The following is a 27267-nucleotide window of genomic DNA, read 5'->3' as shown; positions in this document are numbered from 1 at the left end:
AAAAATCAGAACAAATACACAAATCTTCTATTTTTAACTTTGAAACAACCAGAATCTCCTTACTGAAAGTTAGAGACATTACTCTGATCCACCACTTTGTATCCCCTCTAAATAAACACGACAAACTGCACATCCTGATGTTTCACTAGACTGTATACACATTTACTTGGAAAAACAATTCCAAAATCACTTTACAGACTAGCATGCATTTTGTTCTGCAGCATGCTGAATCTTTTGCAACTGCTAACAAAGAAAGAGACGTCTGACACCTTCAAAAAACAAACTTAGGTAGAGAAAAAAATATTCCTTTACTTAATAGTAGACAATGTTAGCTCCAGAAAACCACTGAACAATATCAACACAGCTTGTAGACACTGCAACAAAAAAAAAAATCTGCTCAGGCTGTCCTGTTTGATGGAGGAGAGCACTAGACAAACATCTCAACATTCATCATGGACAGCAAAAATTCAACTTGAATATACAACGCAGTGCCTCCTCCTTGCTCTCGGCTCACCGTCAGATTGCTGTATTGGCACTGAAAAGCCTCCATGAAGACTTTGTTTACAGCTCTGGATGAAAGCCAACTTGACCACACAGATATCTTGCTAAATGAAAATTATGATTTAGATAGCTGACAAACAACACACTTGTAAAATATGTTGTTTCACTATCTTATTCTTTTCTAAATGTTATCCTAGGAAAAACTCCTCTTAACAGATTTTCTTGTTAGCTTTACTAACAATCAGCTCCTGTGGAAGGCAATTCACTTACCCAAACACCTCACATGGAAACAGTAAGGTAGTCTGCTGTTAACTGTAACACTTACAGGGCTATTAATCCTTTCAAAAATACAGTGAAAGGTCTCAACCAGCATGTAGGCCGAACACCACTTCTTGATTAACTCAGAGACACTCAGCTGGACTGAATGTTGGGTTCTGATAAATTCAGCACGTATTACGCGGCTGTTGCTTTTGGCTGACAGCACCACAGCCTGACTGTATTACTAACATACCAGCTCCACAAAGAACAGCCACTGGCACAAGCACCAAGCAGGCTTTGGCCCTTCACTTACAAAAGTGGCAGGCAGCACAGCACCGATGCTTCTGTTGCTCTTCTCCAGTCTCGGTTACACATAGCGTAAGCTACTAAAATGATTGTTAACTCTCCTTAAGAAAATTGTACATCTCCACACATTTACACAGTTTAACATAAATGCTTAGATTTGTTACTAGATGCATTTACACTTTGGAAATCAGCCACCACATGACAGATGCCACTGGTGGGGTCTGAACGATCTCCTCCAAGGAACGAGCCCAGTTCCCCAGCAGGCCAGGGCTACTCCACAGCCACGTGGACCATGGCTTGCCCCTTCTCAAGGGGTCCGATTATATCAACACCACACAGCGTTTAGATCAGTTCTTAACTATCTAACTATCTAACTTAAGCGTGCGGTCAAGTTGCTCGGCTCCACCGCAGGTCTCCACGCAGGCCCTCCGCTCAGCCCCCCAGGCAGGCTTTCTGGCCAAGCCCTAGCAGAGGCAGTCCTGCAGGCAGCCACCTACCCAGCACCGCGACCGTCTGCAGCATCCCCGTAGGCAGCTAGGAAGAAGAAATCATAGATCTCCCGCCCTGCAATCCACCAGCCCAAAGAGACGTTAAACTGTTAGTTCTTTCAGCTTCTTTACGAGTTTTTCTTGAAACACACCAAGAGCAACAGATCCATCCCACAGCCCGACACGAGCTTGTACAGCGCGGCACCGAAGGGATGCGCTGCGTGCAGGTCTGCACCCTGTGCAGATAGCACACGCAGAAACACGAGCTTGCAAGACCTGGTAGCTTACAGCTGAGGAAGGGCAGTGAAGAAAGGACACAGCCCCACACTGCCCTGCTTGGGTTGCACTCTGCTCACCATTTTCAATCCGGCTGTGGAAGCACTGCCAGCTTAAAAAGTATCCAGGGAGAAAAATCACCAGCGCAGAAGGGACTTGAGGAACTGTCCAAGCAACAGTGGGTGACTGAGAGCTGTCTCCTCGATAGTGCTAACTCTACTACTCCCTGTGTTCCAAACTGCATGTAAATTGTCACTGTAAAGACTCATTGGAAAGAGTATCTCAAAACTAGTATTTACAGTAAGATACATTTAACTGGATGAGCTAATATTAGAAAAAAACAGCAGATTTAATCCCTTCTAATCTGACAAAAGATTTCAAGCACCTGCTGATGAATATGCCTACAAAACCCATGAGAAAACTCAAGTCTTGTTCCAAATAAAAGCTACGAACCACAAAACAGTTTGATATTTCTACTGAAACACTGGAGAAGATTTTCTGATTGTGCAGATAAACGTAACAATCCAGTGATCCCAAAAAGGTCTCTCTCAAAGGAGCATTTGCAGTTTTGAGAAAGTTTATTGTGAAAGACTGGCTACAATGGGGGAATATCCACATCTAACTACCACTGGAGCAGTTAGACAACTACACCAACTTCCCTTCAGGACAAGAGAACATGACTAGAGATCTATTGGTCCCTACCAGTTTCAGCTTAAACAAAGGTAACCTTGATATTAATTTTTTTTCAACGTTAACAGCTTTTACCCATATTGAGGCATAAGTCAAATAAAGCAATTTTTATATATTTTTTTTCTCCATTTTTTATTTGTTTTTCACAATATAAGAAACTAGAAGGCTTAACATTTGAACAAAAAGATGCAAGGAAAACTACACCCTAGGGCTCATCTACAACATTTCGTGTGTCAAAGAGAAAAGGCATGCAAACTACACTGTACTCAGCTTGCATGGGCATTATTTTCTATTACATCTATTTCAATTTAATAGCAATTTCCACTAAATGGCAGATCCTGCTCCTTCCTTCAATGTTGCCATTATTCTCCCAAGGTCTGCTCCTCCTACAGCCACAAGATGAGCTGTACCAGCCTCTTCACAACACCGTAAAATGCCTGGGGTTGGGAGGGAGACCTGGAGCTCAGCTGGTCCGACCCCTGCTCCAGCAGGGCCCCCCAGAGCAGGGGGCCCAGGACCACGTCCAGGCGGCTTCTGAAGATCTCCAAGGAGACCCTACACCCTCTCTGGGTAACCTGTGCCAGTGCTCTGTCACCACACAGTACAGAAACGATTCCTGGTGTTCAGAAGGAACATCCCCATCCTCCTCCTGTGTTTCAGTTTGTGCCCAGTGCCCTTTGGCCTGGCACTGGGCACCACTGACAAGAGCCTGGCTCCATTCTCCTTGAACCCTTGAGTCAGGTAGTGTACATATATTATATGCTACACACACACACACACACACACAAGATATAATTATATGCTATCTATATTGATATAAGATTCCCTGAGCCTCCTCTTCTCCAGGCTGAGCAGTCCCAGTTCTTTCAGCCTCTCCTCACAGCACAGGGGCTCCTGTCCCTTCACCAGCTTCAGGGCCTTCGCTGGACTCTCTCCAGCACGTCCAGGTCTCTCTTCTACTGGGATCCCAGAGCTGGAGCACCCTCCAGGTGTGGCCCCACCAGAGCTGAACAGAGGGGGATACGGCTCCTCACAAGCTCACCCCCAGAACACCTTACGGCAGGTTGTGGCGTGGCTCCAACTTACCTCAACACTGTGCAGCTGCTACCTCCGATCCAAAGGCAGGGGACAGGAACACAGGGCAGGGGGCAGAGGGAAAGGTGAAGCAACAGGATGGCCATTTTCAAAAGTAGTTAAACACTTCATAGTGTACTAACCAAAGATATGAGATACAACAATAGACTGAGGTAAAAAGTAATAACCTAGACCACTAGTCTTGTCTTTTCTTTGTTTTGACTCCATTACGAGAAAAAAAAAAATTACATGTTTTTCATGCAACTTCAACCATCAGCACTCTTTTGCCACCTGTTCCTTTCAAGGTACAGCTTGGAAGACAGTCTTTCTCCCAAATTCGGTCTGTCGTCTGTCTGAAAAGCTCCCTGCTTCATGACACAATACCTCTTCCCACTTCTACCTGTCTAGTACTTCTTCACCCTATGCCCAGTAATAGTGTTAATGCTCTGTTGTCCATCTTCACCTTCAGAAAAATATACCCAAGTGGCTGCTCACCACAGAATATGAGTTATATGAGTTAGGGCTACAGAACAAAAACGTTAATATACATTATCAACATCTCCTTACCTTCTGTGCTTTATCCTTCTGAAATACAAAGACAGGTGGAGCAATGGCAGGTTTTTCTGCAAAAAGAAAAATTGTTGTGTTTTTTTTTTTTTTCCAACCACATTAATTATTAACTAAGATGTTATGCTTTATGATGCTTTGACAGACAATGAATCTGTAGACCAGTTAAATCTCAGTTACGCGAATTGTTTGACTGGTTCCCGGTAACGTGTAGTTATTATTAAGCACTTGATCTTCAATAGGAAGAAGTGTTTTAAGAACACCAACACAACTGATAGAACTGATACCTGAAAGCTCCATCAGTTTCCTTGTCTCTGCAGATCTCTCTATGTTAAAGCAGTACTTTCATCATCCTTGGGTACATCAGCAGGAAAAGGCCCTTTACTACGACAGTTTACTTTTTGAACACGTGTCAGTCTTGTCAGCGAAGGCTTTTCCTTTCCCATAGTAATGCACCAGTGCAAAGGGAGCTCTGCTGCACACACCAACATACTGCTTTCGTAGAGGAAACTAACTGTTTACAGATACACAATTTAAACCAAACATCCCATGTGTATTAGCACAGAGGCACCAGCCTCATGCATGTAACTGAAAAGCAAGTCCGCTATGTACTTGAAGTTCAGATTCAAGCATTAGCAGGACATTTTTCTAAACATACCAACTTTTGGTCGAGACCAGACTGAATTTCTGGAATGAGTGCACGTTTTCCTTTGTCCTTAATGACCTCAAAACAAGGGGTGGGTGGCGTGAAATACACAGGAAGCGAGCTTTCCTCAGAGTTCAACAAAATCATACCGTGGGCATGTGCTGTGTTTGAAGACAAACTGCACATTCAGTATGCAGTCAGCAACCCTCCTCTATGCTTGCAGGGCTAGAGGTGAGTACAACATTTAAATCCGCCTTCTGGGGGAGACTGCTGTGAAACAAGAGAATTCAGGGACGGCTGTACTTTGGCTCATTTCTTTGCAGAGGTTCCATCTTTGCAATTATTTAGTTCTATGAACAAGACTAGGCACTTAATAAAAACTGACACTGTAAATCTTTTTGAACTTGAAAAGATACCACAAAAGAGAAATATGAAGCCAACAAGAATTACCTCGCTCCGAAAAAAGGACAGGATCACAAAATTCTTCATACATCAGTTGCAGAATGATCAGTAAAGCATTTGGGTCAGCATAGGAATACACAGAATAGAAGAAAAATGGGATGAGATTGTCCATTTGGGAACTGCTAGCTATTACATCGGTTTAGGTTAAAAAAATGAAACTTTACCTGGCAAGCATAAAAAAAAAAAAATCTAAGAACTCTGTGCACTTATTTGGGAGGATGGACTTTCCACCCTCCTGTGAGTCTTACCCAGAGGGACAACCAAGCAAAAACACTGCAAGACTGACTTTGCAAGACTAGTATAATACATTTGACAAAAGGTAAAAAAAAAAAAGCCATGAAATAAAGACCATTACAGCATTTGTACTGCTCTTTTTCCTTTGTTTTCTAAGTTCTCCTCTGGCAGTTCTACCCACAACACAATGCTGAATCTTAAAAATGCTTATTAATGAGAGCAATGCAGACAAGCTATTTCAAAAATCAAAAGTTATCTACAGTCAGACAAACTTTAACTGCTATCCTTGTCTGAAAACCAGAGTCTGCTGAAAGGGAACGGGTTCTTCAGTTTACTCTGAAGGAACACCTGCATCCCTAGAAGCCAGGGCTCCTCTTTGATTCCCCTGGCCTCCCTATAACCTGCCTGGGGGAGGTTCCTCGTGCAGGGGGCTGAGCTTTTAACACTTTACTTCAAAGTGATTTTCATTTTATTTTTTCTACCACACTTGGTCTAGTTTAATATTAACTAATGAGGGAGTTACAGCAGTGACTAGCACGCACTCTACCCAACTAGTTTTATCCAAGACTACCCACCCAGTCAACAAAATTCCATATTAGTGTTCTTCCCTTTCGGAGAGCTGCCTGAAATCCAGACTTGATTGTGTAGTGCAAGACATACCCAAGACTCTTGTACCGAGTTCCAGAGATACCACAGAGGATCAAACAGAAAACAGCTACTTGTCTATTTAGTACTTAATACAGGATCAAAGCCCTGAGGCAGAAGAAAGCAAACAGTAAAAACAAAATGAAACAAACAAACAAAAACAGACCCAGAGATGCAAAGGCCAGAGGAAACACTGGCTGCCTGGCAAAAGGCTACAGCAGGGAGCCAAAGAAGTTGATGCAAAGGAACAGGACAAAACAGGAGACAGGGCCTGGTGACAGAACACAGGCCTCAAAGAAAGGCACAGGGATGCCAAGATCAGAAAACTCACAGAAACAAAAATAACCGGCTGGAGGAACCAAAGAAAAAAAGAAAATCAAGCGTTGCAGGTTGTGCCCAGCTACAGCAAATAAGGCTGGGGAAAGGAGCCAGTGAAAAACTGCAGTGAGATCCGTTAGTGAAGGTGAAAGGAGAGATAAGACTTGTGCAAGATAAGGGAGTTTCTAGGTACTGAAGGAACACCATCCTCCAAACTCAAGGTTTAGAAAGCTCCCTGTTCCTCGCTGCTTGTGAGACACTGGACAAGCCGGCAGCCGGCAGGACCAAGGGCACTACAGCGGGTAGTCGCTGCCACCAACCATCCCATTGCTTAACCAGGCCCATTCCTTACTGCGGATCCTAAACTTACAGCACTGCTGAGGATGTGTGCACGTCCTGCTGTACCGTTACACAATGGATACACTGTTTAGCAGAGAATACTTTCAGAAAATTACTTCCACTAAATCAGCATTAATCTTTTAGAGGTTGACTGGCACTGCACACTTCAGTGACAACCGCACAATCTTAAGTCAGTTTCTGGTGCATATATATGAAGCCTTTAAAGAAATGATCATTATTTCTCTTACAGACTTACTTCTTTGAGAAGAACAAGAGATCTGTTCTTTATATAGGAAAAAAAAAATTATGGGGAGCTGTACAAAGGTCATCCTTTCACTTGTTCATCATGTCCTTTCTGAAGTCTGCAACGCAACCACAAGGCTGGCCAAGCATTTGCCTAATTCTAGCCCACAGCAAGCAAGGATTGCTACGTTGTCTGATCTGACCTTCATACCAAGCCATTGCATATTTTTCTGAGCCTTACAGTTTTGAGGAAACATTTTCAGCAGAGGCATTCATTCTTGAAGACATTACAAGAAAAGCTTTGTTACCACTGATCGTTTGTTACCTCATTTGTTAAAAAGGAAAAAAAAACCCTCCAGTGTCTAATTTCCCATTCAAATGTCTGGCTTTAACTTTCTGCTCTGATTCCTAAGTATGTTTTTGGAATGCATTTCTGTACGGTATTAATGAGCTCTAGCATTTAATGCTTTCCCTGTACCCAGGTCCCCTTCCATATTGTTTTTCAATAAAGAGGACAAAACCAATCCTCAGTAGGACATGATCCAGTATTTCAGTATCACCCTCAAAGCAAACCCATGCTGCAAGAACAACCTTATTTTGACACATTAGCTTCAAAACCCATTTTACTCCTCCTCCTTTATAGCTGTAGCAAAGTCTACAATTGTCAACCAAGTTTCCTAGAGCTAGACAAAACATGGCCTCATTTTACCTCACCAAAAGTTCACACCGATGCAACCGTTAAAGCTGGTGGCAACTCTAGGGGCCACAAGAGTATTTTTGAAATACTGCCCACAGGAATTGTGGATGCCCCATCCCTGGAGGTGTTCAAGGCCAGGTTGGATGGGGCTTTGGGCAACCTGATCTAGTGGGTGGCATCCCTGCCCATGGCAGGGGGGTTGGAACTGGATGGTCTTTAACATCCCTTCCAACCCCAGCCATTCTAAGATTCTGTGAAATGCAAAGTTTTAAGCCTTCACTGCGGCATGAAGTGACCCATTACTAAAAACCCAACGGATATTTCAAGTGTACGGATATAAAAACATGTCCCTTTTGAATCCATTTTTAAAGGTCCCATAAGCAAAAAGCCAGGCTAAAACTGCACACAAAAAAGAAAATCGAATACTGCAGATGTCCATTTCTCCATATTGTTATCAGGCCCACGTAGTAAATCCCTGAGCAAAGCAGTGACAAAGGCAACAAAAGCATTCTTCTCCTTTGCTACAGGTTATTTAATCAGGTTATCCAGGACGGTTTTAACTTCCAAAGATGGAGGCTGAACAGCCTCCCAGGGTGATCTCTTATATTGCTTTACTGTTTTAGAGTTAAAAAAAAAAATATACATATCCAGTCTGAACACCTCTTTCATTTGATGACTTACATCTTGTCCTTTCAACATACGCCACTGAGAAAAGCCTGCCTCTTTTTGATAACCTCCATGTAGACCGTGGAAAGCTCTAAATGTCGCTCTCTGAAGCTTTCCCTTCTCTAGGATGGAAAATCCCAGTTCCTTCAGCCTTGCCACAAAGCGTCATGCAACCCAAGCCCCTTCCCATCTCAGTCACCCAAACGAAACTTTGAAATGTTAGAAGCCCAGACCCTAAGTCACGGCAACAACTCTGAATTCCTCAGCAGCACCGCTGTAGCAAGTTCATGACAAGGTGATTTTATTTTTTAAAGCTAAGAACCACGGCATTGCAAACCTTTTCTTTTTTTAAATTTACCATTTAAAAGTGCAACAGCGCCTGACTACACAGAAACTTGTAACACAGGCAAAAAAAAAATGCATACGAGTTGAGAACAACTGCCTTGACTTTAACTCATAATATATCACCTGAGACAAAAAGTAGATAATAGCTATGAACAATGAATAAGTGTTAAATGGATAAGGACAATTAGGTTGCCAATTCATGAAACAGATTCAGTGTGGTAAACTGTTATCTATTAAAGGCTTATGGGTAGACCAACCAATGAACTGCAATGCACTATAAAAATTTTATTTGTTGTACCTGCAATTCTTAATATTTAAGGCAATTTCTGAATTTTAGCTCCCGGACATACTCCAGAGGATATTTCCTAGGAGGCAACACTGAGGAATACGTCCTGAGAGCTGTCTTAAAGAGCCCCTCACCAGGATCTAGGTGTCTGTCCTTAGCAGCTGCCCAGTAAGAGTTCACTTCCACACCCAGCTCTCCGGAGGCTTCTGGGGTACATTACAGTCTGGGCAGTACACCTATGAAAATCTAGAAATTTTGGATATTTCTGTCAAAGCGAGGATTTGCTGGACTGTTTGAAATTGCTGCCCATTCCTTAAACACAGGCTAGCTCCACTCAAGAAAACATTGGTACATCTTCTTCTAATGTTACTGAGACTGATGGCGGTACAAAGGGGAAGGGTTCCTTGGGGGGTGTCTTTCTGCATCATCTTTTTTCTGTATATGTTCTACTTGCTTAATGTTTTGACATTGCGGTTGCAGACCCCAGGAACATGTGGTAGCCGATCAACAGACACACACAATCAACAGAAAGAAGAAAACTGAGTTATCAAAAAACATAACGTACTTCCCTTGAAGTCTAAAATGTTAAGCATGCACTGGGTGGGGAAAGAGCATTTCCCTGGAAATATCCACTCCACTTCTGATGTCCTAAAACCTGTTCCTTGAGGGAAAGACGTAACTCACTTATTATAAAGCCCAGCAGTACCATTCCAAAAGTCCAGGGAACATGGACACTGATTTTCAAGGACACGTTACAACTCACTTCCATTTCTCCAGTTTCCACCTCAAGGCACTCCGAGTTGTAAAGAAGAGTTAAATTAAACCTTCTGGGCAGCAGTGCATAGCCTTACCAATTCCTCTCTTTGTTATGCTTTCTTCTAGACTCAGAATTACCAACCGCCTTTTCTCCAGGATGGCTTAACTGATTAACACAACCAAGTTAATCACTGACCCACTTGGTTCTCAAATTATGCAGTTTTCAAGATAACTACCTTTAGTTCAGATCTGAAGATAAGCATGTACGTCCCAAAACTGGTCTGCTTTTTCCAAGGCAGACCAACTGTCCTAACGAGATATTTTCTTTCCCACAAACTATTTCTCACTTACATCCTTACACCACTGCAAAACATACTAGCAATCACCAAGAACACTACTAGTACATAATCTTTTCATCTTTTAAGGAAAATATAAGGGACTTCAACACTCATACGACTGGTAGCACCTCTTCCAAAAACTTCCATTCACAGCAGCTGCCACAGTGCCTAGCCACGCAAAGCTACTTAGCTCTTCCCAAGCAGAACCTATCCTTTCCAGCTCAGCTTGGTGGGAGCATACCAGAACGAGGTAAAACCAAGACAGAAATGAACAGTAAAGTTGGGTGACAAATAGTCGTCAAAAAAAGAATGACATAGAAGAAGGGAGAATGAAAAAAATACCTAGGGAGGGGAGAAGCACCAACATTTTGACACCCTGATAGGATTTGAAGGAAAACTCAGCTTGTTCCTTCACACTAACTGCAGTGCTACAATACCGCTAAGGATAAAAGGTAAAAGGACTATTTAGATGTTACAGAAAGTTTTCTTTACCATTCTGTAAGATTTTGGTAAAGTAAGTACCAATACAAATATTCAAAAAATAAAAACAATGGGCAATAAAAAAGCCTATTAGTTATAAACAGAATTAAGTGTTGGATATATGGATTATAAGTATTTTCTCAGCATATTTTGCTTCCTTACCACACAAGCTGTTCTTCCTCTTTGCTTTGGTACCAGTCAAAACACAGCTATGAAATAGCTGCTGAATCCTGCATGTATACAAGCCTGCATGGTATCAATCCTGGAAAAGAACTGCATGTGTTTTCTTTATACTACATTCTGGGAGAAAAAAAGAAGTGGTAGCGACAAAATCTGTGCCAGTCAAAGAATATTAGATGGCAATAGCTTATTAAGAAGAAGGAAAAAAAATGTTATGGAAAGAAGCATGCAGGCAAAGAGAAAATATTTGATTTGAGAACACAACCACACACTCAGACTGTTTCAATTCCTTTAAGGAGCAAACGTGTATGCGGAATCAGATACAACACAGCCATGCAATTTTACAAAGACAAATGTCCTTCCAACATTCCCTGATATAATACGGTTTCATAAAACAAATATATATTTAAAAAACAGTACTCACTAAAATCATTTGTTCCTTGCTTAAAAAAGGTTAAGCTGAATGGAATCAAATGTCGAATCACTGAGGTTACTAAATTTGTTTCAAGTTTAGGGACTTTCTGTCTTAAAGAAAAAAGAAATTGCACGTTAAGAAAAAAAATGCTTTTCCGTAGGTGCTGATTTACAGCCTTCACGCAGGAAGTTCCAACCACTCTGAACTCAGAAGTAACCTTCTGACTGTGATGGGTGCCAACTCAAAGTAGAAATACAAGTTCCTTTGACTAAAGGTTGAATGAAAGGAAGATAAAAAAAAAAATTAAGCTCAAGGTTAAATTTAATTATGCTTATTTGAGCAGCTCAAGACAGCAAAAAACGTTCTTTCACCTGAATACTACTTAAGTTACAAAAAGCAGAGCAATCACATCAGAAAGATAATATATAAATTAAAAAAGAGACAAACAGGCGTTTGTAGCTTTATAGAAGGGGCTGGTAACAAAACAAGACTCCCGTCTCTCCCAATAGCTATGAATAGACTGAAAGCAATGAGCAAGCTACGAAGCCGGCAGCTGATCACTGAAAATGACCCCACAAGAAAAGTCCAATCATACCTAATGTCATTAGATCACTTACATCTAGACTTCACAAATGATGTCATAGCAAATATGACAACAGGAGGGAGGAAAAAAAAAAAAAAAAAGATGCTTCTGCCTCACTTTCAAAACTCTAATAAATTGCTTTTTATGAATTAAAACATCTGATGACTTGGTTCATCTTCAAACCATTTATTTTGTCTTCTATAACATGAACAAGGCTACTTCTCGGTAGTACTTCCACAGCTGACATGGGAATGGAGAATGTTTTTTATATATTTCAGATGAGAAAAAATTTTACATCATATTTGAAGCACAAACCTTTTGTGTTTTTACAGCACGTGTTGTTTTGTTTCCTGAGCCCTTGTCGCATTAATAAATTACCCTCTGCATTAGGTCATTTTACTATTTCAGCACAGGCACTTCACATAAAGCAAATGCTACAAGTCAGAAATGGAAAAAAAAAATAGCTTAATTTCAGCTGGGAGGAAGAAGAAAACCATGAGGCAGCCAATTACTCTGCAGTGTAGATATCTACAAAGAACTCTGAAAAGTGCTAACAAATTTTTAACGTATGTAGACAGTTCTGGCTTGTAAACTAAACGCTAGTTTGTGGCATTTGGATGTGAATTATTAGCACATCCCCCCCAAAAAAAATCCCAACAATAAACAAATGACTCAGTCTCACTCTGTATCCGTTAGTGAAGAAAATTACCAAGTAGGGGAAGATATTGCTCAAAGGGTCTGTAAGTTTTAGAGACAGTAGTAAATGCCAGGTTTTGCCCTCAAAGTAGCAGAAGACCTTCCTTTCTCCAAATGTACAGCTGGAGGGAAAAACTGACACAGAAGCACCTACTGAACGGGAAATGTAAAGGAAGTCATCAAGTGTTAGCCATGAGAAAAACCTGTACCTCTTCAATAACTGAAAGGAAATAAAATAATTCGTGCTCAACATGAAGAGATCCTATCAGCTAAAGAGCAGCTTCAGAAACAAGTTATATACCAATTACTAGTTGAATATTAACAGCAAGTTAACGAGAAGAGCATTCAGGTTTATGTGAATATATGCCTGACAGTTTTCTAGTTCTCCGTCGTACAACAGTGACAGATTCGTGGATGTGAAGTGCCAATTTTAAGATGCGATCTGGCTAGAATACTGATGTAGAAAGAAGATCATACCAAAGACTTCAGAGGAAATTTCTAATACCATTCGATAACTATTTTATACAATAGTGACAATAACAATTGTGAATACTATTTCAAAATCCTGGTTTTCAGTGATGGTACAAATCAAATCAAAGTCAAGCTCCTCACGATGCCAATCCCCAAAGCCTGCATCACAATCTCACTAAGTCTTTGTGATAAAGTCAATCAAACTTTAAACAGCTGGAGAGCTCTTCCCTCTTCCTCCTCATTAGCTCCATGCTCACCAGCTTCACCAGGTGCAGTTTCACCAACACACCCGAGAAAAAGAAGGAAAGACAAGTGAATGGAAAAAAAAACATTAAACAATTAGATTGAGAACAATTAAGTAGTTCTGGGAACACTGGAGCTATGAAGAAATGCATCACAGAAAGACTGTCCATGAGAATAGTTTGAAGACTTAGAGGACATGGAATGGTTACTTGGAGACTACTGACATCTCAGTGGTGGGTTAAGAAAGACAACAGAGTAAGAAAAGAGCAGTCAGCACCTAGAAGGTAAAAGGAACTACTATACTTACTGTTGGAAAAGAATGAATGAATTGAAACAAAGGGGTGCCACGATAAAAGTGACAGGTTAAAAATGCTACGTATTAGTGAGCTGCAAGGACATAAGCAGAACAAAATGGCACTTCTCAAGGCCAGAAGGTTTGTTGCAGTAACCAGACAGGTAAGATCCCAAGTGAGCTTCACTTGCATGAACCAACAAGAAGAGCTATTGCTTAAGCATGCTAAGCAAAAACATTCCGCAAAAATGACAGAAACCACCTTCTACGTACTTGTGCCTATTATGCGTCAAGGAATAATTATCTTCGCACTTCATAATGAAGTATGATTGAGACAGCACTGCTGTACAAACCAATCAAGATTAAGGAATATTAAGAGCTTTGTTTTAATCAAGCTTGGTTTGTGAACATGAACGTTCAGCTATCAAACACTTAAAACAAAAGAAGATTAATACAAAGTAGATCAAAGAATTATCAGTATTGAAACAGTCATTATTTATATTCAATGAAAATACACAGTATGGGGAAAGAAAACATTCACCTACAGTCCTGGAAAAATCAAACACTGATACGTGTAAGAATGAGGAGGAAACGGTCAAAGTCACCTGAGAGTATCACTGCAGTATCAGAGAGAGCAAATAATGCAAGTAGAAAGATCACAGAATCCACTGACCTCCAGGAGACACCAGTTCCAGAAAGTACATTTGTTTGCTCCGGTATAGCAATAACGGATACGTCAAAAGTGGAACTGAAGGAAAGAAAACTAACACCATACAATGACATCAGAATGAGCTGAACAGCCAATAGTTCAGAAGAGATCTGATCTTGCTTAACTTTAAGGCAGTTTAAATCCCATTCTTATTGAGAGAAGAAACACAACAGGGAAGGATGAAGATCGCAACTCTGGAAGGAGATGCGAGCGCAAACTAAAGAGGTTAGCAGGTGAGGGAAATCACTGGAGTCAGGAAAGGGTCTGAAGGGGAAAAAGAGAGAGAAAGATGAAAAAGTACAGATGATACCACATTAGGATTTTTTTTCCACCACAGAAAGTCTACAAGATTCTGCAGAAATACAGAGACAGGAATATAAACAGAAGGTAAGTCAGCATCAAATGATGTAATGAACACTGATAATTTAGAATTCACTTTTCAGCTTAGTATTTCCTACTAGAACAGGGAGGTAAAGTGAGGGACTCACACGAATTAAGACAGCCACTCCCAAACTTTGGGTGCTAAAAAATACAACATGCCATCAAAATTTATTACAAGGTTTTACATACTGTCAGCGAATTTCTCACCAATAATCAGTACATATTTGACTATTTACTACAGCCCTCAAAACTATTTATCATGCCTCTGTGTGCACTGACAGCACGTCTTCAGCTTGGGAGCCAACAGCTCAAGACATGCTGCATCAGAGGATTTGTCAAATAACTTCAGTGTAATTATGTGGTTAGCTGCTGGTAGGATTCCTCTTCAAAAGCTACACCTACAACAGATACTTGCTTCCTGGTGTTTAAATGTTAATATCAGAAGCGTAAATGCAACTGGAACAAGATTTCAGGTATCAGAAAAACTCTTGACAGAAGGGGCTACGCACATTTTCATTTGCCTCCTTCAGAGATTCACCCCCTCTATTAGCCCAAGACAAATAATGAGAAATGAACGGTTGAGAACAAACTTGGTTTTACTGAGACTTCAAGGGGAGTTATTCTCAAACGCAAGCTGCCGGTGCCCACCATCAGTTAACCAAGTCTGCACACCTTGGAGCAGAACCCTCAAAACCTCCACTAGCACAGCCCAGCTTACCCTAGCCTTTAGAGAGAAAAAATAAAAAATAAAAATGAGTTCTTTATTTCAGAGATTTTTTAAGCTGAAGAAAAAACTACTACACTTCGCCTAGCGCTACCCAGCCGCCTCCATCACCCCCTTTGCTGGGGGATGGATAACGAGCACGGCAGCCAAGGGAGCGCTGTTAACACCCGCAGGCTGCGGACGGCGGCCCCGAGGAGCAGCGGGGAGCGGCGCGGGGGCCCCGGGGCACGGCCGCTGCCTGCGCGCAGGAAGTGTGGGAGCTGGGACCCGGCGGCCGCCGGTGCCACCGCCCGGCGGGATGCAGCCGCCGGCGCCGCCTCACGGGGCGCAGCGGGAGCGGCGGGCGGCCCGGCCGGGAGCTCCCTTTGTCCGGCCGCTCGCCCCGCCGGGGCCGGGGCACGGAGAGGCCGCGGGGAGGGGGCACTTCCGAGGGCAGGCCCGCCGCCGGGCGCGCCCGCCCCCGGGAGCGGGACGCGGAGCCGGAGCCGGGCTCGGAGCCGGGAGCGCGGCGGCCCCGCGGCCGAGCCGGCGGCGGAGCGGTGACGGGCCCGCGGCCGGCATCGCTGCGCAGCGCCAGCGCCCGCCTACCTTCGTTCGCTAGGTCCGCCATTTTACTTCCTCAGTCACGCCCAAGATGCATCGCGCAGCCGGACGGCCTCCACTGCCAGCCGGCCCCGCCTGGCGGCGCGTGCGCCACCTCACGGCCGGCTCGAGGCGGCACCGCGCGTGCGCCAGTGGGCGGACGGGGGGGGGGGCGATGGCGGCGGGGTGGTTACAGGGCGCTGGGCGCTGCCGCGCGTGCGCAGCGGCGGGGCGGGGCGGGGCGGATGCTTCAAGCCCAGCGGCCGCCTCAGAGCCGCCAGTCGTGGGCTGGTGGCGGAGGGTGGGGGTGGTGCTCTCGAGCCCCGGCTGAGCCTGCTTTCATTAGTGCTCCACGGTTCTGGTCTTGTGGGATTTATTAGACATTAGTTCTGCATTCAGTTGTGATTGTATGAACCTTGCCTGAATCTGCCATAGCCTGTTCTCCAGACTGAAGAATTCTAATCATTAGTTTCTTAGGAGACTGCTTCTCCATCCAAAAAATCATTTTTTATCAATCTCTGTGAACTCTAAACCTACTCTCATTAATGTGGCGTTGACTAGGTTTCTACTCCAAAGAAAGGGACCCGATAGCAACAACTAGCTCAGAGGGAGACATCTGGGGTTGCACTACTTCACTCATACCCTTAATGGTTGTTCCAGTGTGGTGGCACAATGTAAAAACTGCCTTCATAGATCCTGATTATTTTAAGGTATCACTCGCAAGCCATCACACAAACATAGAGCAAAATCCAAACGGCTGGCTCCTGATCTCTGTTCCACGTACTCTGTATACGAACCATCTAGTTTCACTGCTGGGAAATTTTTCAGTCAGGAATATAACAGCAGAACTGGCAAAAGTTGGTAAAAATAAATGAATGTTGCTAATTTAGAAAAGTTATAGGATATCTGTCTAAGTCAGTCAGTTGTTAATAATCATTGAAACTTTTCTGTAGGTCAGAAATACTCAAGATTGGCTGTCACCAATCACCTCCTTATATTCCATGTCCTGTAGCAGTTTCCAGGAGGATCTGCCCCATGATCTTGCAAGGTACAGAGGTGAGACTGACTGGCCTGTAGTTCCCCAGGTCTTCCTTTTAAAAATGGGTTCACCAGGTCTTCCTTTTTAAAAATGGGGGTTATGCTTCCCCTCTTCCATTCAGTGGGAACTTCACTGGACTGCCACAGCTTCTCAAATAGGATGGACAGCTTAGCAACTACATCTCCCAGTTCCCTTAGGACCCATGAAGGATATGATGATGTATCTCATCAGGTCCTGTGGACCTGTGCACCTTTAAGTTCCTTAGATTGCCTCACACCTGATCTTCTACACCGGGCAGTTCATCATTCTCCCAGTCCATGCCTTTGCCTTCTGGGGCCTGGGCCATGTGGTTACAGATCTTGTCGGTGAAGACTGAGGCAAAAAAGTTGTTGAGTACCTCAGCTTTATCCATATTCCGGATGATCAGGTCTCCCACTTCCTTCCAGAGAGGATCCACAATGTCACCAGTCCTGCAACCATCCATTGATTTGCCAGATTCAACTGGCCCTTTCAGTCCCCTTCCCTTTGACTGGCAGAAAAAGCTACCTGCACTCCCAAGTCTCTTCCTGCTGCTCCTAGGGCTCTGTAGTCCCACATGACACTCCTCAGACTGCTCCTGCCTGTATCACTGGTGCCCACGTGAAACAGCAGCAACAGATAATAGTACTTAGGCTGTACGAGGCTTGGCAGTCTTTTGGTGACAGCCCTGATACGAGCCCCCGGTAAGCAGCAGACTTGCCTCAAGAGTGGATTGGGTCAGCAGAAGGACACCTCTACCTCTCAGAAGAGAGTCTCCTGCTGCTATCACCCGTTGCCTTTTCTTAGTGGGACTGGTTGTTATATGGGGAGCAGACCAGGCTGCCTTACTCAGTTCCAACCCCGTGCCATGGGTCTTTCCTTTTCCATCTGCAGAGGGGTGAAGCAGTTCTGTAAGGGCACCCCAGGCTTTGGGGGAAGACTCTTCCTCCTGCTCGTCCTTGTTGTTGTCAACTTCCACTCTCTGGTGTTATTGTCCCCCCACTCCTCCTGTGAGTGCTGGTGAGGAAGTCTAGGGGTGCTTGGCCGTGGGCTGTGGGTCCAGCTGTCTAACTCCTCCTCAGCCTCCCTGTTCCTGGGTTTTCAGTATCTCCATGCACCAGTTCTCTGAGTCTCTCTCATAGGTTTGGACACAGTTGGAATAGACACAGTACAAGCAATGTAAGCCTTTACCCTACCCATTTCTGATTATGTCTATTGGATACAGTTGGACTGTTTCATGAATGAGTAGTCCCCATGACAATTTACTGTGTGGTTTCTGAAAAGAGCCCCAGAGCAGGGAGGGAAAAACCTGGAGGACACACAGCAAGGCTTCAGAAATGTTTGGGTTAGGCCTCTGCAGGAACATCTCCTTTCTGGAGCTAAGAACATGAAAGAGATTTGGAAAATTATTGTTTGTCTAGAAAAAGTCCCAGATCCTCAAAGTTGCTGAGCTCACTGACTTCCATTGGGATTAAGCATCTAAATTCTGGAGAGGATCCAAGACTTAAAATAAAATGGACTCAGCAGAGAAAATCATTCAACAAAATTAATAATAATTAATTATTCTGTGTTTGGTGCAGAGTCTGATTACAATGTATTTGAATGCAAAGCACAATGTCTGTAAGGAGGCTTGAAAGGGAGGCTGGACGGTTACCTCTTCAGTAAGGACAGTCACATCTGCTCCTAAACAGGAAAAAAGTTTGAAAGGACAGAGCTGCCGTGACTGGCTATTAAACGTCCTGTTCACAAGGCAACTGTGAAAAGCTGAACAACCTTAATGGCCACTCGATGTAAAATTTTGAGCAATAGTCTTATACAGAGGAATGGGATTTTCCTCGTGAGGGCTAAAGCTGCAGCTGCACTCAGACTAAATCCAACTTTTCAGAGACTAAGTGCAACTTTTGACTTTCTTCTTCACAGAGAATAAAACCTGCTCCTCCTCAGTCGGATGGAAAAACCCTGGCTTCACATGCATTATACTTCAGGCTTTTTCCAGCATTTATGAAAGTGACAAATGTACTTGTTTTTATAGAAGATAATGTTTTAAGCACTACACGTGGACTAAATCCAAGAGCGAAGGGAGCTTCAGCTTTTGTGAAGGAGAAAGTAAAATGATCCAGTGAAACTGCAAATGCAGCCAGTCAGTGCAGTTTTCTGAAATTCCCGTGGTAATTTTAAGTCCTTCCCCAATGTTACATTCTGGTTCTTCACTTCTTTTTTCCAGTTAATGGGGGTATTGCAAAATAGAGACTAGGATTCCTTTTCAAATGAAAATGTTTATTTTCTATCTGAATTGTCATAATGAAATGCACTGCAGGCCATTTATTAGGATGTGTTATCTGGGTTAGGAACACAATTCGCTGCAGTACCTTAAGAGCTCTCTCAACTTGGAAAGTGACAGGACCAACTTTATCACCCAGAGAAATTGAACAGATGCCTTTATCTGAAAGTGTAGGTTTTCTGTTAAAAGCATCTGAATGAAATAAGTAGCTGATATGGCTCAAAGAAACCACCACAAAGACAAGAAAATATCCAGCAAGCAGCTGGATATTGAACAGCTTTACAAGATTTTATCATTCTGTGCATGTCCACTGTCAGTTTACAGGGCTACGCATTACTGCTGGCAGCTGTGTGGTGTCCAAACCTAGATGATGTCTAGACCTTGGCTGTGCCTCTTCCCTGGATAATTGGATCGTGTTTGGTGCACACAATTTGCAGAAAATTTAGCTGAAAACATTAGCATGTCTAATCCCATGACAACCGTAGTTTTCACACACATACAATGTGGCTGACTTAGCTCCAGTTTACATAGAACTAAGTCCCTGTCCCAAAGCAGACATGCCCTACAAACTGAGGAAATCACTCATATTGAATTGGTGTGAGAGTAATTGCCCATTATTTAAGTATCTAAAACCCAGAAATTATATTTTGAACTTAAGCACTTAGTCTGATACACTTATCCATCACAGAAATTTTCACTTCGGAGCATCAAAGCCTGTTAAACCTATAGGAAACTGCGAACATGCTTTTATCATGGAAATGTTGGGCAACTTTAATTATAGGCACTACTGTACTGTGCTTCTCTAATGAATACATGGTACTAGCATAGTGGGTGGTGTGACCTAGTTAAAGGAAGTGATTTAGCAAGAATTTACCTCTGAAAGTTACACTCACTAGACCTTAAGAGCCAGCAGGTCACAGTGTGTTCTCTATTCATGTTCTAATTAGAGCCCATACTTCTCCGGCATCATTAACACAAGAGAAGAAAATTAACAGTTTTATCTTATCACAGTTTGGAGGCCAGATTCTGATTTAATTTACCTCCAAGTAAGTCTATAATATACCAGGGTAAATGTGATTCTGGCACTTTATTATTTCAATAAAAAGTAAACTCCACCCACACCAACTTTACAGTTCCTGTGACTTTTAGAAATTAATTACAAGAGGTATCTGTACCCTGTGAGCTTGTCAACTTGCTGATATAACTAGAATCTATTTTGGGTGCATGCCATTAAGATACTATAAATGCCGTGCTTTCTGATTAGTACTATTGTTAGGTCAGCATTTCTAAAGGGACATGGCCTAAAAGTCACTATGACTTTGACAAATTAAATATTTTTCCATGGCAGAGTGCTCTCTCTCTCTCTCTCTCTCAAAAACAACAACAACAAAAAAAAACACAACCACCCTGTTTGGACGCTTTTTTCTTCGGAGACTTTGTAATTTGAATGAGCTAGGACCCTTGAAAGATTTACACAGTGTTGTGCTTTGTAGCATGATACTAATAATATCACTTGGCATTTTGATCCATAGGTGTAAGCATGCAGCAGCAGTATAGGAAACAGAGGCTCTAGAGTGAAGACAGCACCACGGGTGATCATGATCTCATTTCCAGTTCTTATCTCTCTACCACTGCCCTGGACCAGAAGACAGTCACACTGGATGTGCACACCATGTAGGTCAGTGGATGCACCACCTTTTCTGCTGTTGCTGGATCACGCAGAAAGTTGTACAAGAGGTCTCCATAGGTTCCTTCTACCAGCACTTGTATGATTGATAATGATACGGTGACCATTATAAATTGGGAGTTCTATCCAGGACACTAAGTCAGATTCTGCTCAAATCGATCCACTCAAACACCTCTTTTTTTTTGCTGATCTCTGCTCTGTTGGACTGATTACTCGTGGTACAAGACAGTGGTGGGAACAAGCAAGCTCAGGAGGGATACGAGTTCCCTTTTCTTTTTTTCAGCAGCATTGTTTTATGTTAAACTCAGTTGACCTATGTCACAGCAAGTGGTAGCAGTTCACAGCCTTTCCCAGCTGGTAGAACCATTTCTGTGGATCTTCTGGACCCACTTCAGCACGATGTTTTGTTAGAATCCTGATCCCTCTCATGACTGCTGGTACCTCCTGTGACGTCATGACCCTTAGCCAGAAACCACTGTGTTAATGACATTGGGTTATTGAATAGCTGCTAAGCTACAGATTTGCAAACATTTCCTTGCTGGAAATTACAACAATTAAGAAAATGCATCTGGTGGACTGACTTCAAGGCCCCTGCAACTGTGAAGGCAGTAGTTCATCCCGGAAAACTAATAGCTGTGTATAAGTTAATGTGAGCATCCTTAACACCCTAACAGTGACATTAGTTACCACCATTAGTGTTTTCAGAGGTTCTGACTCAGCACATGATCTCTTATCGAATATTTGCTTCCCACTTAGCGAAGACGGTGAGCCACAGAGCCTTCCCCAAGGAAGGAAAGTCTTCCATCTTTCTCCATCTGTAAGGAAAGAAGTCATCTGACAGTTTTGAGGAAGTCCATATGAGAAACCAACCACATAACTAGCCTACACCTACTCTTGTCTTTGGCATCTGGTACAGTTTCAGTAAACTTTCAGGCCATTATTAAATTCAATTGCTTCTAATATCCTCATCTGCAAGGATTCACAATGGTTTCAGTGGGACCATCTGCTTGCCACCATGAAAGGATCAATAAGCCGTACTAATGGATTGATTCAAACGGGCGAAGCTACTCACATGCTCAATGCACTGCAGAACTGAACCTGGCTCATAAAAAAGAAGGGAAGACCGTGGGACTTGCTCAGCATTTCCAGGAACTGCATGCAAATTCAACTGCAGATCCTGTAACAAGATGGGACAATTCACCACTGACATGAAGGAGAATGTTTTTGTGTTACTTACTCCACATGTAACAAACAGCCCAGCAACAGCTGGATGAAACTCTTGAGAATTTAAACTACATCTGCATGTGCTCCACACCTGGAATACAGAGAGCTTCCAGCCAACCACACCCACCAAATCCTCTAGGAACAAACAGGTGCTGCATGGATATCAGTGAGCTTCAGTCAAGGAGATTTAAAACAATGTGTTTGGCTGTACATTATGCGTATGGCCAGTTACAGACCATTTGATGAGCAGATCCTGTAGGGAAGTCATTTCATCATTAATAATTATCTGCACATGACTGAAGTTAAAGGGAGATATGTGAGTGTGAGGGGGGAAGAAGAAGAAAGTAGAGGAGCAATTTTCTCTTCATATCTTCTTAAAAGAGGAAAAGAAATGTTGCAAACCTCTTTCCTTGTAGGCACAGTTATTTCAAGATCAGGATTACGTTTTTTAAACTTCTTTGATTAGTTTTAACTGAGACCTATGGAGAGGTACCTTGAGAAATTTTAAAGTCAGAAGAGACCCTTGCATATCCAAAGTCCATTAAAATTCATATGTTTAAGTCCTTCTTTTATATTCAGTACATAAAGCATTAAAGCACTATATTCAGTAACTAAAGCAATTAATGGTACCCTAAAGCACTCCTTCTGGAGAGAAACCATGCCTTTCACCAGCAGATCCTTACATCCTTACAGCTGCAATATCTGCTTCAAAACACCAATACCCCAACATAACACTGTTACATCCATTTCACCACCCCACTCCATCCACAACCCATCACTACAGTGTCTTCTTCACTACCGCTTACACACCTGCCCCACACCAATCACCATCGTTTTTGCTTCACCCCTTACTGCATCCATCACAAAATCATGTACCTCTGTCTTAGGAAAAAAAGCTTAATGCACACAAAGCTGCATTGAGATGTTTTTGAAGCAGGTATGCTGGGTTGCTGCCTTCCAGTTTTATCCATTGGGCTTTTGCTGCTCAACTAAGCCTGTGGCCTTTTTTTGAGACGTCAGAGTATCAGAGTCTCCTGGCAGTAGCTACATATGCACCAAGGCCTGGAGGTCTCCAGTCCTCATTCCCACCCAGAGCAAGGCCAACTTCAAAGCAAGATCATGCAGCTCAGGGCCTTTCCGTTGAGTTTTGAATACCTCCAAGGATGGTGATCCCCACCACTCCTTTTCATAGAATCAGAGAATCACAGAATGGCTTGGGTTGGAAGAGACCTTAAAACCCATCTATTTCCAACCCCCCTACCATGCGCAGGGATACCTCCCACTAGATCATTTGTTGTTGTTGTTTTAAAACAAACAAACAAAAAAAACCTCAACTTTTAATTCCATATTCCTAGGGTCTCTGCAAAGTCTAAAGACACCAGCACCCACTAGATGGTAGTCTAGGATAACAAGAAGAAGGCTTCATAGCCCCTAAGAGCAGCAGGCCAGGTGTCATTTTGCTTGAGGCGCTGCAGGAATGTGTTAAAGCACAAGACCTGCGGACCCCATCCTAAAAATGCCGAGGGGATGGGAGGGAGGATCACTGAAACTGTCCTTCTGGGAAGAGATGATGTTTTGTTTCAGAGGGAGCAAGCTGGATCACCCAAAGTCGTGGCTGACTTCCAGCAACAGGTATATGTGAGAGGGCAACTAGGAACACTCATAAGCACAAAGAAATGCCTTGGAATGGTTCGTAGTCTACAGATCCCATCTCTAATCCTTTTGAAACTTAAACCCTGTTCTCAGGATTTGTCTCTCTGGACCCAATGGTATAAAACAGTGTGCTGGTAGTCCTCATAGCTCTGGGTGGGTTCTACATAACAACAGGGCCTGAAAGTATGAGCAAGAGCTTCAGTAATTACAGCTGTACAGGGGTTGAATTAAATGGCTTAGAAACTTCGCTGATCTCCCTGCACTGCTGGGAGACCCTGGCGGTTTGAGTCTGTGCTTGGCACAACCTAAGAGGTAAAGTACAAACAGCATCTTCCTCTGCATCCAGAACAGCATGCCAGCAAAAAGGCAGCTTTATACCCGTTCTTCAGCAGGACTGGAGATATTTTTTTTTCTAGTAGTTTTTGTTTCCTTGAAGTGCTTTCCCAGGATGGTGGAGCAGTAGTGGGATAAGGACCAGTGAGGTGGTGAATCTCCATCCTTGGAGAGTTTCAAATTCAGCTGGACCAAATTTGACTGAACAACCTGATCTAACTTTGACGCAGCCTTGTTCTAAACAGGAAGTTAAAATATAAAATGTCCTGCCCTACCTGTGTTGTTGTATGATTTTGTGATATATTTGATCTCTTTCATGTTCAGGATACTGTCTAAGATGAGCTGTGCAGGTAGAAGGGAAAGAGGACGTGGAACAGCCTTACCATCTGAAGAGGACCTGCAAAACCATGCATCACCACATTTGTAGTGTTTGATCCTAGAATTCAATCCCAAAGGTGAATGCATACAGCCCCCAGCCTTGAGACCAGCAGCCAATTTTTATCGGAGCCTTCTTCCTTCTCAATGTAACCACTAGATGGGGAAGCGAGCACTCCATTTAACACAATTTCTTACTCAAAAATTTCACTTACTTGCTTTTGGCTGTTCTCATATAATGTCCTGATTCACTGCATTCTTGCCTTTCTCTCTTCTTGGTGCCTCTGTGATACAAAGTGTAGTAAAACTTAGAGAAATTAGTATATAATGGACACAAATAAACCCTAACTTTCTTTACTTGTCCTGCTGAGATGTCTCCAGGAAATTTTGAAAATTAGCACATTTCTGCATCTTGTTGGTTTATTATAGGACTGTCACTGTGGTCTATAGGAGGCACTACTGCATCTGAGAGCAACAGCAAGTCTCAAATACAGTACTGCAAAATGTACTGCAAATACAACAATGCACTTCTGCTGCAGAACAGGTATCCTAGGGAGCTCTGAAATGCTGCTGGTACACAAACTAAAGCAAGTTTTTGATTTTAATCGCCACCGACTAGAGGCTTCACATTGAGTACTGATCCAGGTTGGGACGCCGTAGACTTCAGAGAAGATGTGGAACAATTGGAGAAGCCAGACTAGGAAAGCAGGCAAGATCTGGAAAACATCACCCACAAAGAAATATAGATGAATTTTGAGTTGTTCAGCCTTTGACATTGTTCAGACTTTCTGTAGCTCTGGTGAATGCATTCATCACAGAGTAAGTGGGCACTTCCAAACTTCAGTCTGGAAGAGGTAGATTTATAGCTGCTTATGAACAAAGCAGTAAGATAGTTCTTATTGTAGCAGAAAATATATGTATATCTATAAAGCTGTTTTCAAAGTCACATTAAAGTAATGTTGATTTCTCTGTTGAAACAGCGCTGGCAACTTAGACTATTCTTGTGTTTTCCTAAGGTAATGATTCTTGGAAGATATAGAAATGACCATTCTTGCTAAAGTTAGTAAAAAAAAAACATTTGCTGAGAAGCATTTATGCATGCAGCAGTCTGTGATACTGTGCACAGGAGTTTGTGCTGTGGCTGCTGGCTGCAAAGCCAGTGCTTATGCTGCTGCACAGGACACAGCTGGAGGCCAGAGCTGCTGCCTGTCTCCACTGATGTCCTAGCAGACCATAAGACCTTTCTAGAAGGTCCATTCTAGGAATTACCAGTGGTAAATTTGAGCTCGATTGCGTCCACTGACTTTTTGTAATTTCTCTGGTGATTCCCAAGTTCTCTCACGGCACTCAGGTGTTCTGTTAGATCTAGACACATGACATTTAGTACAATTCATAGCTTCTAAAGGCAAAAATGACATTATCCGCATTGGCCTCCTGTATAGCAAAATAATTTTTCTCGTTTTGTCTGCAGTGAGCTTCATGATTGAATCAGAACATAGCCTTGAAAGGAGATATCCAATTCCGGCATAAAGCATGCTGAATTAAAGGAATTTTCTGATACTCTGGCATGTGATAGTTATTAAAAATTGTTGCCTTAAAGGGCTGCATCTAGTCTGGATATTTCTAGCTTCAGCTCCCAGCTGTAGAATTTTATCCTGTATTTGTTTTAAATTAATATGCCCTCTCTTTATGTCTTCTGATGGCACTTGACTACTTCAAGTCATGTCTTAAGCTCTTCTTGATCGGTTGAATTAATGAGCCTAAATAAACATAGCCTGGACACTGTCATCACACCTAGGATTTCCGGAGAACCATGGCAATGCTGTGGAAGACCGCTTCTTTCAGGGAGACGAATCTGTGTGCATTCCCCAGCACACTGGATACACCTGCTTGTGTGGCCTAGCTGCACAAAGCCATAGGCGTGAGACACTTCGCAGAACTGCCAGAAGCCTTGTGAATGTTTTACACTTATTTCTGTTCAGATATTATGAGCAATTTAAACGGTCAATTACAGACTAAAATAAAATGAGAACTGAAAGTTTGGGTATAACTGCAGTGTAATTAAGTGTTTGTGTTTCTCCTTTGAGTTAGTCAATTTTGTTGTGAGTTTGGGTAATACTTGAGTCATCTTTATCTCCTATGCTTCTTTCTCTAGTTGCTTCTGTACTGTCTGATGAAGCTCTTGAAGACTATATTGTACAAAAGAACATATGAGTCCTTAACTTCTCTCTTAATACAAGATTTTGCAGTATAGGGACAGGCTGTAGCTAGTCCAGTGTGTTGCAAAATCATGCAGAAGCTCTTCCAGGCTCTTTATGACTTTTTCACATCTTGCCCAACTTCCTCCTCCGAGCTGTGGTGCCCCCTGAGATTCTGTAGAAGTATCAGTAGACAGTGAGTAGTCAATCTCTTGAAAGCAACATGAGCAACACCTTCACGCATTGGTACACGGGCTGTATGTGCAACACACCATGTAGCATCAGCTGAATGTTCCCATGCAGGAGCAGCCAGGTGCTGAGCAGCTCTGTCCTGCTGCTGGGTCATCCTGGGCCAGCAGGGAGCTGGTCCCAGTGCTGCAGGTCAAGGCTGCGGTGTTCAGGGCTCAGGAAAGAGCTTGTCTGGTCACTTTCCAGGGACCCCCATGCATGTCTGTGTGCTCTGAGAAGGGCCTCCTCTGTTCTGACTTTGCAAATGGTTCATCATTAATATCAGACAGCATTATTATCACTGTGACTTGCAGTCACTTCTCTCCCCAGGACAAGCTGT

General features: G+C 42.9%; 1 protein-coding gene across 1 annotated transcript in view; it reads right to left on the bottom strand.

The window, feature by feature from the left end:
• Positions 1-16040, bottom strand: part of RANBP3 (RAN binding protein 3) — a 45659-nt gene extending 29619 nt beyond the window's left edge. The window contains exons 1-2 of the mRNA XM_048077668.2: positions 15898-16040; positions 4161-4216 (exon numbers count right to left, since the gene is read on the bottom strand). Coding sequence (XP_047933625.1) covers positions 4161-4216; positions 15898-15919 — 78 coding nt within the window. The 5' untranslated portion in view covers positions 15920-16040. The remainder of the gene's footprint in view (positions 1-4160; positions 4217-15897) is intronic.
• Between the last annotated feature and the right edge of the window lie 11227 nt (positions 16041-27267).

The sequence above is a fragment of the Anser cygnoides genome, chromosome 27 (genome assembly GCF_040182565.1).
Source record: "Anser cygnoides isolate HZ-2024a breed goose chromosome 27, Taihu_goose_T2T_genome, whole genome shotgun sequence".
Lineage (NCBI taxonomy): Eukaryota > Metazoa > Chordata > Aves > Anseriformes > Anatidae > Anser > Anser cygnoides.
Note: the sequence above shows the minus strand (reverse complement) of the source record. Positions and strands in the feature narration are given on the sequence as shown.